General features: G+C 39.4%; 1 protein-coding gene across 15 annotated transcripts in view; it reads right to left on the minus strand.

Moving 5' to 3' along the window:
* LOC139762749 (trithorax group protein osa-like) overlaps positions 1-12,180 on the minus strand; it is a 437,278-nt gene that overhangs the window by 169,230 nt on the left and 255,868 nt on the right. For 14 of the 15 annotated variants that reach the window (XM_071687843.1, XM_071687851.1, XM_071687853.1 and 11 more), the window contains 3 exons: positions 5,638-5,691; positions 3,409-3,597; positions 766-982 (listed from right to left, as the gene is read on the minus strand). In XM_071687843.1, the coding sequence (XP_071543944.1) occupies positions 766-982; positions 3,409-3,597; positions 5,638-5,691 (460 nt within the window). The remainder of the gene's footprint in view (positions 1-765; positions 983-3,408; positions 3,598-5,637; positions 5,692-12,180) is intronic. The other variant, XM_071687847.1, reaches the window with a different exon arrangement.

Consider the following 12,180-nt stretch of genomic DNA (forward strand, 5'->3'; position numbering starts at 1 on the left):
AATGTATACTGAAAACAGATATGGAAACAATAAATACTGTCCAAAAGTCATTTTCAATTTCAAGCCAACTGTCATTCAATATGTTGTGTCTACCTTGTTTGGACACAGGTTATAAATATCTGGATGTGAAAGAATAGCATGAATAAAGGTTTTTAGTAATCAAAGCCTTGTCAAATAGAAGCATGTACAGATCAACAGGAGCAATGTGTTATACATGGGGAGATGTGCTGTCAATGGACTGAACCAAGGCATCTGAAGCAGCAAAGGAATATCAAGGAAAGGTCTGTAGGGCCTGGTTGTGGAGAGGGGTCTGTGGTTTCAGTGAATTACACATGCAATTAAAGAAAGAATGTAGGTGAATGAGGCAATCTCTTTGTTCCTAGTACAACCCCACTAACACAGAAAAAGAAAAAAGCATAAAACTCTTCAACTCTCTCAAGGTTTTTATAAGAAATCTGAGTATTAACTTTCTAATAACTTATCATGGATGCTACGACTTCTAAACTCTTCCACAACTTCTTGGTATTAAATCAGTGCAAAGTACATAAAGATTAGAGCATGCAGGTGACAATGGGTCTTACAATGAATGAAACCAGTTCTTTATAAAATTAGCATCAAACTACAAGACAATGCCTCTATGCAACACCTACAATTCACCTTATTCATGTGACCATCAATAATTACAGAATATTAATTTTTCTTTTTAGTCATCTGATGTGACAAAACAAATCATACTTGGCCATGACAATGTAAGCTTCAACTCACCAGGTGAGGGCACTGATATTGTCTTCGTTGTTTTCTTTTTCGCTGCTGCTTCTATCTGGTTGACTATTGGTTGGGGATCAATTCCTCCTCGGTCAAATTTGCATTCATATGCTAAAATATGTTTCATATAATGTTTGCGGAGGGTATATGAGCCACTAGAAGATGCCCCAATGCCCATTACTGCTGCCACATCCTTCCACTGCTTGTTCTTTGTTACCTGAAAAATTATATCAAAGAACTCCATATAAGTAACGATAGTTTATTCACATGAAAATATGATGCTACACCAAATTTCAAACTTTACATGCATACATGAGCATGCATAAACAAATACTATCTAGGAGAAAATAAGCTGCATAAATGAGTGTGAGAGTGACTTTAGAATCAATACTGTACCTAACATACATCACTAGAGCCCCCATCTTACATAAATTGTGAAGGAGACAAACAGTATTCTATATATAATAGAACCACATTCAAGTCTTTGAATAATGAGGTTTTGCACAAAACCTGTTTCCATTATATATCATACAAAAACTAGAATCTACTTACTAAATTTGGTTTCCATACTTCTAGAAAAACAAAGAGATAATGAAGATGGTCCAGAAGAGAACAAAAAAAATGGTACTAAGAATTAGAAGGGCTGAGTTCCAGTGAATGGTTAGAAACCATACATCTATTCATCACAGAAGTGTGAAGAGTAATGAAACCTCAAGGATATCTCATGGTGTCTTTGAGGGGCTTTCACCCCTATAGCCTAGGATGATTGCAGGTTGTTGGACTGAGTCGTTGGTCAACCAAGCAGTTAGGAGCAGTGGCCCTTAGGCCCAAATAGCTCCCACAGCCTGGCTGGTCTGGTACACATTATAGGTATTTACTCAATTCACTCATGAACTTCTCTACCAAACAATGCATACTATTTCTGATGGTAGATGGCAAAGTGTTGAGTTTTGGGTCCCAGACGCATAAGGTGTTCTCTCTTTTTGTGCATATCACACCCTTGAACATCAGAGGTAGTATTTGATCAATTCTTCCAAGCTTGTCGTACCAGTAGGATATTATTTCTGAATGTAAAAGATTTTAAAGTATAGGTGATATACCTCTCCCAACTGTGCTCAAGGGAGAGTAACCTCAGTGTTTTCAGTTCTTCATGGTAATTTTGGTCCTTTGCCAACTTAAGGGATTTATCAATGAAAGATCTAAGATACTTTAACTTCATCACTACCTGTTACCACTTCACCATTTGCCCCTTCAGCAGTTAACATCTGTGTAAGCTTGAAAGGGTACAGCTTGGAGGAAGTGGAGTTCTTTGGGTTCCTGGTAATGAACACTGCACAAATGTGAACTAATAGGGTGGAAGTGATTCACTTTTGAAAGATGGACTGAATCATTCATTGTATCAAGGAGAAAATGGACAGAGAGAAACAAGGTGGGTGCATCTCAGAGTATGGTTGTCCTAACAGTGTTGTAAGAATGCAAGTAATGGGCCATGAGCACAAAAGAAAAAGGTGTACAGTTTGGAAACGAAATACCTAAGGGCAACATTTTGAGTGAAGCAGGATGATTATGTATTGACTGACAGTATAAAGAGAAAGGTGTGGCCAAAAAGCACAGTCTAACAGAGAAAGCTGGCTAGTGTGTGCTGATATGGCTCAAACATAAAAGCATGGATGAGCAAATAAAAACTGACTAAGAGGATCTGGGCATTAAAAGTGAGTAAAGGATGGAGTCTAGGAGGTTTTTGGGTATCAGGGCCTACATACTCAAAGTGCAATTGGGACAAAAGTGTTATTTAAGAAATAAGGTGCTATCATTAGTATGAATCAAGGCATATGATGCAGTCAGGGTGAACCATGGAGCAGTCTGTAGGGAATGGCTGTGGATGGTATGCTTTGACTTCAATACATTATACAAGACAGCTAGTGAGTGGGTGAGTGCAACTGAAACCATTGTCTGTTTGTTCATGACTTTACCTCTTCAAGATGGAAGAAGCAATTAGGCTTAAAAAAAAGTAGCCACAAGTTTCCTTGCAAACACAAAATTCAAAACCTACACAGTAAAACAAAAATGGTTCTGATACAATCTAATCTCCATATGTTCAAAACTTAGTTCATGCAACACAAGACCTCTCACCCAAACCACTGAATACCAACCAACAACCCCCCAGCAGATATTAAGAGCTTCCCTGTGCTTCACACTTCAGCAAGTTTTCCTTACAGATTCCCCCACCAACCCAACAAATGCATCACAGACAAAACAAAAGCATGCCATAACAACTCAACAAGCATTAAACATCCACCCTGCTAACCCAGTTTAAACTATTCTCCATCAAGTAGACATCCAAACACCTAATACTGCACTCCCAAGGCATGTATAAGTTATGCTTTCCCATCTGATCTCTGGACATCATCCACCTCTAAATCATTACAACACCCAATAAACATATCTTAAGTCCATTTATTACCAAGCTGTAACTTCCATACTCGTGGCATGGAAAATCCCACTGAGATATCAACACATCACACTTCTTCACCTGTAGTTCAATCCAGTGGATGTGGCCAGGTTTCAAGCACTGTGGGAGCCCCACTGATGGAAATCCTGGGCAGGAAGGTAAGATATAAATATTCATACACATAAACATACCTCCACAAAACCTCCACGTTCCCTCACATGGAGATAAAGGGCATAGAGATCAAGAGGATTCTTGCTAATTGTGGGACACGCAGTAATTGGAGTCTTGTTGTCATCCATGAAAGATAATAACTTGTCCAACCATGCACGCCGCTCTGGTGAGTCTGACATCTCATAAAGCCGCGCAAGGTTTTCTCCCGGCTGAAAAGGAAAGGATTTAATAACTGCAATGAGAGAAACAAACTTAAGCTTTATGAGGGGAAGCTTCTGGCACTGTCTTCCCTGTTAGCAAAGCAATGTTAACCATAAGAGCAAAGCAGGTGAATCAAATCTAGAAATTATTTCCTTACTTAAAATAAGATATCAGAAACTGCAAGTTCTCAAGGTTCACTCCTGAACTAATGCATAAGATTTAAGATGGATGAATGATGAATGTGTCTTTATATAACAAAGTAATCAGAGGTACATTTCTTGATTATGATATCAAGAATGAATGACCATTTCAAAGCAATCTATCATAAGTTAATATTCTGGGTTATCATCAATGAAATTGATTATCGTATGTAATTACTTCCAAACTACAAACAGAATGTGAACTATAAAAATAGAACGAAGCAACCTTCAGAGGAATTTATCCTCCAATTAGAAGAAGGTACCGAGATTGTTCTACAGGACTAACTTGTAACTAGGCTGAAAGGGAAGGTATTATGTGAGAGCATCACTACAACTGGTTAGCACATCTCAAAGCACTGGCAGATAAAGAGTTTCTTGAATGTGGACCACAAAGCTAAATTATACCCTCATACTCTCATGCTTCCTAAAGGTTTATTATATCTCATAATATAATAAGCTTTATGGAAACATTATACAAGAAAAAATAGCAAATCTGGTCACATTCATACTTCCATGGGATTCAGTCTATTAATGTAAAAAAACTAGTCCAAATTGTTTCAAAGATTCTGTTATATGAAATGCAAGGAATTGGTGTTCACATGGATACCTATCAAAAACAAAGTAATGCACTTAAGAAACTCTGCTTTAATCTTACTATCATTACTTAGCATCAAGGATCAGACAGATGTAAACTGTTAAATTATCTAAACTTGATGCATTAAACTGGAGCTTTTGACTGATTAATGAAAAGATTAATGAAAGTCTAAGTCCCATACAATTAAGAGACATCATTGGGCCAGTGAAATTACTCCCACTATACTGAAATTATTAAGTGATCTTTATATGGCACCAAATATACATAGATGTGAAAGCTACAATGATTCCAATATGATATTTGATGAGCATTCAGGTTATAATTATGGTCAAGGCAAGACTGTTAAACTAAGAAGCCTATGCATCACACTCAGGTATGAGCTACAACAGGCTAAGCATTCAGAATGTCCAGGACATACAGAAGACAGTTGCTTCTCTGAGAATCACTGTTTGTGTTGAGCTTCCCAGATAAAGCTTTCAGTAAATGATAAGACTGGTTTCAGTCTTCTAGCTTCTGTCAATCCAAGATATTAAGTAATATTTTTGTTGCTAAACTTCCGTAACTTTCATTACACAAAGCACCATGGGCTATCATTAATATCCACTATATGTAGATAATCAATACAAAAACATGATGATTTGTGAAGTGAAAACTGTTAAGCTTACCAGCAAAGTCACAGCTTCATCTACAAAGCTACCAGTGTTGCAAGATCTATCACATCCAGCACACTTCTATATGTTCATAGCGACAAGCTAGCAGTAACTAGCTACTGCTGTGATCAGCTCTATTCCAGCAAGACTACTGCTAGTGCCATGCTATCCATGCTTCCTACAAGGACAAATTGTTAAGCTCATTCAAGCAAGTCAAATGCCAGGGATTCATCTGGCTTTGCCTTTGCCCCCCACTAGTCTAGAAGATTGTTTCAAGTTGTTACAGAAGTTTTTCTAATCATATAGGCTTTATATCTTTAATCTCCTAAATTCTTTACAGTTTCACAGATCAGTTCAACTGTTAGCATAGGTAGGACAGCATCTTACCTCAATGGTATCTGATTATGAAGATTCTACTAGAGCAGAGAAAGAGATTAGTAAGCAGGAGCACAGACTAGAGAGGGGCGGGATGGAAGCGTCAACCAAGAGGCTGGTCATGTGGAGTTAGGGGAGGGGAGATCTGCTAGGGAGTGGGGGCAATCAGGCCTGCAACAGTTAGGTAGTAAATCCAAAAGTGGGCTGGGTGTAAACCTTGATATTAACCTTGGATGGTCTGTAGATGTCTGGGGGTGGGGGTGGTTGACTGTTAGCATACACCTGAAAAATGTCACGCAACATTGAGATTTACCCTGGTTTCTGTCAACTTTGGTCCCTTTAGTAAAAGTTACTGATACTGACTCAGCCTTTACTCAGAAGAGGAAGTAGCACACCCTTTGGTGCCCCTTCTTTGTAAAGGTCAAGATTTAAGAACATTACATCAATAACCTAAACAGTATTTCAATCTAGCTCTTTCATTATATCCATGGCATGGGGGTCAGTGATCTTTCCACAAAATGCTGTCTTCACTCATTACTACTCATTTACAAGACTATTCTCAGCACACTACTAATACTACCATGCCTGAAAATCCAAAAAATACATAAATGAAAATAAATTAATGTATATCATAGAGACAAACATATGCTCATATCCTTTTTACTTGGGCATTCTGCACTGCGGTTTGTCTTGATTTTCAATAACACTTTCTTTCCATCTTTACCTAGTTTACATTTGTCCTGTGACCCCTCTATCCCCTCAGTTGTCAGCAGTTTTAATTTCAAAATATAAACTAACTATTAATTTCTGCTCTGACATCTAAGGGGTAACAGGGTGGATAACTGTGCAAAAATGAGAACACTACTACAAAACAATGTGGAAAGATATGGCTGAAGAGGCTCAACAAGATTTTAAAGATTATACAAGGCTCTAATTTTAAAGCAGAAATCACTCACTCATATCAAGTTTTGAAAGTAATGATAAGTTTACACTACTGCAAACTCTTTGAAATGGCAACATAACCATCAAGTAACATCAGACCACTGCATTTTAGTATTCAGTGTTTAATTGCACAGATGCTTAAAACATTTACAAAATGCATATAAATAAAATTGAATGCACATGGATAGTAAATGTGTTATAAATATTTGACCTCTTCATCCACTTAACAACAAAATATCAAACACAAACACACAGAGTGAAAATCAAACAATACTTGAACCATTCCTGGGTACTCGATGTCTCACTTCAATTTAGGCTATGCTGGTGCAATGGCTTGTTCAAACGGCACAGAGTTAACTGTAGTGATTTACGTGTGTTGATCATGCACATGACTCGTGAGTTGTGAATGAGTGAAATCCTTACAATAAATGTTAAGCAAACACAATGTTGCCTAATATAATCATTACAAAAATCTTATACAAACAAACACACACACACACACACGATATATATATATATATATATATATATATATATATATATATATATATATATATATATATACATATATATATATATATATATATATATATATATATATATATTTTTTTTTTTTTTTTTTTTTTTTTTTAAACTATTTGCCATTTCCCGCGTTAGCGAGGTAGCGTTAGGAACAGAGGACTGGGCCTTTTTTTGAATATCCTCACCTGGCCCCCTCTGTTCCTTCTTTTGGAAAATTTAAAAAAAAAAAAAACGAGAGGGGAGGATTTCCAGCCCCCCGCTCCCTCCCCTTTTAGTCGCCTTCTACGACACGCAGGGAATACGTGGGAAGTATTCTTAATCCCCTATCCCCTATATATATATATTTATTTATTTTGCTTTGTTGCTGTCTCCCGCATTAGTGAGGTAGCGCAAGGAAACAGACAAAAGAATGGCCCAACATTTATGAGAAAGTCCTGGTATTAACCAAGATTCCTTTCCAGAGGTTCCTGCTGCTCCAAGTTCCACTACTTCTAGTAGCAGGATGTTGTGACCTACTTTGAAGTGATAAGTTCTTTGAAGAGAATATACTGCCAAAGGTAATTTTTCACTCAGAGGGCAACCTCGAGCAGGCTGAGACCACTTATACATATAAACAAACAAACAGTTTGGTAAAAAGTGTGAAAGAAGAAAGTTAAGAGTAAATGTGAATAAGAGCAAGGTTATTAGGTACAGTAGGGTTGAGGGTCAAGTCAATTGGGAGGTGAGTTTGAATGGAGAAAAACTGGAGGAAGTAAAGTGTTTTAGATATCTGGGAGTGGATCTGGCAGCGGATGGAACCATGGAAGCAGAATTGATTCATAGGGTGGGGGAGGGGGCAAAAATCCTGAGAGCCTTGAAGAATGTGTGGAAGTCAAGAACATTATCTAAGAAAGCAAAAATGGCTATGTTTGAAGGAATAGTGGTTCCAACAATGTTGTATGGTTGCGAGGCATGGGCTATAGATAGAGTTGTGCGCAGGAGGGTGGATGTGCTGGAAATGAGATGTTTGAGGACAATGTGTGGTGTGAGGTGGTTTGATCGAGTAAGTAATGAAAGGGTAAGGGAGATGTGTGGAAATAAAAAGAGCGTGGTTGAGAGAGCAGAAGAGGGTGTTTTGAAATGGTTTGGGCACATGGAGAGAATGAGTGAGGAAAGATTGACCAAGAGGATATATGTGTCGGAGGTGGAGGAAACGAGAAGTGGGAGACCAAATTGAGAGGTGGAAAGATGGAGTGAAAAAGATTTTGAGTGATCGGGGCCTGAACATGCAGGAGGGTGAAAGGCGGGCAAGGAATAGAGTAAATTGGATCGATGTGGTATACCGGGGTTGACGTGCTGTCAGTGGATTGAATCAGGGCATGTGAAGCGTCTGGGGTAAACCATGGAAAGTTGTGTGGGGCCTGGATGTGGAAAGGGAGCTGTGGTTTCGGGCATTATTGCATGACAGCTGGAGACTGAGTGTGAACGAATGGGGCCTTTGTTGTCTTTTCCTAGTGCTACCTCGCACACATGAGGGGGAGGGGGATGGTATTCCATGTGTGGCGAGGTGGTGATGGGAATGAATAAAGGCAGACAGTGTGAATTGTGTGCATGGGTATATATGTATGTGTCTGTGTGTGTATATATTTATGTACATTGAGATGTATAGGTATGTATATTTGCGTGTGTGGACGTGTGTGTATATATATGTGTATCGGGGTGGGTTGGGCCATTTCTTTTGTCTGTTTCCTTGCGCTACCTCACAAACGCGGGAGACAGCGACAAAGCAAAATAAAAATAAAAAAAAATAAAAAGATGCTTTGGAAGGAGGTAAATAAAGTGCATAGGACAAGAGAACAAATGGGAACATCAGTGCAGGGGGATAAGGGGGCTAATGGGGAGGTAATAACAAGTAGTGGGGATGTGAAAAGGTGGAGCGAGTATTATGAAGGTTTGTTGAATGTGTTAGATGATACAGAGGCAGATATAGGGTGTTTTGGTCGAGGTGGTGTGCGAAGTGAGAGGGTTAGGGAGAATGATTTGGTAAACAGAGAAGAGGTAGTAAAAGCTTTGTGGAAGATGAAAGCCGGCAAGGCAGCGGGTGTGGATGGTTTTGCAGTGACTGTGTTGTTGATTGGTTGATAAAGATATTTAATGAATGTATGACTAATGATGCCTGGGGATTGGCAGAATGCTTGCATAGTGCCATTGTACAAAGGCAATGGGGATAAAGGTGAGTGCTCAAATTACAGAGGTAAAAGTTTCTTGAATATTCTTGGGAAATTATATGGGAGGGTATTGATTGAGAGGGTGAAAGCATGTACAGAGCATCAGATTGGGGAAGAGCAAAGTGGTTTCAGAAGTGGTAGAGGACATGTGGATGAGATGTTTGCATTGAAGAATGTATGTGAGAAATACTTAGAAAAGCAAATGGATTTGTATGTAGCATTTATGGATCTGGAGAAGGCATATGGTAGAGTTGGTAGAGATGCTCTGTGGAAGGTATGAAGAGTATATGGTGTGGGAGGAAAGTTGCAGGAAGCAGTGAAAAGTTTTTATCAAGGATATAAGGCATGTGTACATGTAGGAAGAGAGGAAAGTGATTGGTTCTTAGTGAATGTCGGTTTTTCGGCAGGGGTGGGTGACGTTTCCATGGTCGTTTAATTTGTTTATGGATGGGGTAGTTAGGGAGGTGAATGCAAGAGTTTTGGAGATAGGGGCAAGTATGCAGTCTGTTGTGGACGAGAGGGCTTGGGAACTGAGTCGGTTGTTGTTTGCTGATGATACAGCGCTGGTTGATGATCCAGTTGAGAAACTGCTGAAGTTGGTGACTGTGTTTGGTAAAGTGTGTGAAAGAAGAAAGCTGAGAGTAAATGTGAATAACAGCAAGATTATTAGGTACAGTAAGGTTTAGGGACAAGTCAATTGGAAGGTAAGAAGTTTGAATGGAGAAAAAATGGAGAAAGTGAAGTGTTTTAGATATCCGGGAGTGGATTTGGCAGCGGACGGAACCATGGGAGCGGAAGTGAGTCATAGGGTGGGGGAGGGGGCAAAAGTTCTGGGAGCGTTGAAGAATGTGTGGAAGACGAGAACATTATATCGGAAAGCAAAAATGAGTATGTTTGAAGGAACAGTGGTTCCAACAATGTTATATGGTTGCGAGGCGTGGCCTATTGATACGGTTGTGCAAAGGAGGGTGGATGTGTTGGAAATGAGATGTCTGAGGACAATATGTGGTGTGAGGTGGTGTGATTGAGTAAGTAATGAAAGGGTAAGAGAGAAGTTGGGGAAATTAAAAAGGGGGTGGGTTTAGAAAAGCAGAAGAGGGTGTTTTAAAAGGTTTGGGGCACAAAGGGAGAATGAAATGAGGAAAAAATTGACAAAAAGGATATATGTTTTCAGAAGTGGAGGGAAAGAGAATGGGAGACCAAACGGAGGGGGAAGGATGGAGTGAAAAAAAATTTTTTGGGGAAACGGGGCCTGAACAAGCAAGGGTTTTTAAAGGGATGGGAAGGAATAAGGAATTTGGGAAAAATGGGCATATACCAAGGGGGCGAAAATCCCGTCAATGGGTTGAATAAGGGCTTTTTGAAGCATTGGGGGAAAAAAAATGAAAAGGTTTTTGTGGGGCCTTTGGGTATGGAAAGGGACGGGGAAACGTGGTTTCAAGCAACACAAACCCGCTAGAAGGGCTGAGTTTTGAACGAATGTGGCCTGTTTGGTGGGCTTTTCCTACCCTACCTTTATGCGTGTGTGTGTGTGGGGGGGTGTTTTCTGTTTCAATTTCCTTTGGGGGGGTGGTGGTAGGGGGGTGGAAAATTTAAGGGGACAAGTAAAGGGTTTTTACATGTGTTTATAAAATGAAAAATTTTACGTTTAAAAGAAAAGGTAAGTAACATGCATTTTGGGGCATTTTTTTATAAAACATGTGTTCGTAGGTGGGGTTTGGGGGAATTGGGGCCCCAAACCCCCCTTTCCGCAATTTTTTTTTGTTTTGTTTTTCCCTTTCGCTACCTCCCGGGGGAAAAACCCGGCCCCCCGGAAAAAAAAACCCCCGCAAAAAATTTAAAGTATAATAAATAAAAAAAATAAAAAAAATATGTACATTTTAAAACCCTTTCCTGAATTTAAACCGGGAAGGGATTTAAAAGCAGATGTTTGCAAAAGACCCTACAAACCAAATAGGGGGGATTCAAGTGAGGACGCAGAGGTTTTCTGGTTTGGGGGGGTGTGGAAAAAAGGGGGAAAAATTTAAAGCTGTGTATAAATCCGAATACAACCAAAGCTATGAGGTATGGCAAAACTGCAGAGAGGGAGGTTAGCTGGGGTGTAAATTTCAATGGAGAAATCTTGAAGGGGAAATGAAGTGTTTTTTGAAAATTGGGAAAAGACGCCAGCAAAAGGAATCTGGACACATGAACAGCCGGGGGAAAAACCCCAGACATTTTATGGTGCATGGTGGATAAAGGGGCTGTAGTTTTAGTGCACTACACATAACAGCTAGAGAATGAATGGGAAAAAGAAAAAAAACTTTCAATTTATCTTTTTCCAAATGCAACCCCCAAAAAAAACAGGAATGGTAAACAAATATAAAAAAAAAATATATAATTTAAAGTTAAAGTAAATGTGAATAAGAGCAAAAGGGTTAAAATTTGGGACAGTAGGGGTTTAGGGGGCTAGGGCCAAATTTGGGGGGTAAGTTTGAATTTGGGGAAAAAAAAATGGAGGAAGTAAAGTGTTTTAGATATCTGGGAGTTTTGGAATTTTTGGCAAAAACGGTGGGGAAACCCGGAAGGGGGGAAAATGAAAACATAGGGTGGGGGAGGGGGCGAAAAAACCTGGGGGCCTTTAAAATGGGTGGGGAATCGAAAAAAAAAAATTATCTCGGAAAAAACAAAAAAGGGTATTTTGAAGGAATATCCTTTTTCCCAACAATGTTGTATGGGGTTTAAAAGGGGTGGGGTATGGATAGAAGGGTTTTGCGTAGGGAAAGGGGATGCCTGGAAATAAAATGTTTGAGGACAATGTTAGTTGAGGGGGTTTGATTTGAGTAAGTTTAAAAAAAGGGGGAAAAGATGTGTTAAATAAAAAGAGCGTTGGTTGAGAAGCAGAAGAGGGTTTTTTTGAAATGGGTTTGGGGAAAATGGAGAGAAAAGATGAGGAAAGATTGAAACCCAAAAGGATATATGTGTTGGAGGTTTGGGGGGAACGAGGGGAAGTGGGGGACCAAATTGGAGGGGGGAAAAATGGGGTAAAAAGATTTTTTGTGGGGGGGGGATTTGGGGCCTGGGGAAAAAGCAGGAGGGTGAAAGGCGGGCAAGGAAAAAA

The sequence above is a fragment of the Panulirus ornatus genome, chromosome 44, assembly GCF_036320965.1.
Source record: "Panulirus ornatus isolate Po-2019 chromosome 44, ASM3632096v1, whole genome shotgun sequence".
NCBI classification, from domain to species: domain Eukaryota; kingdom Metazoa; phylum Arthropoda; class Malacostraca; order Decapoda; family Palinuridae; genus Panulirus; species Panulirus ornatus.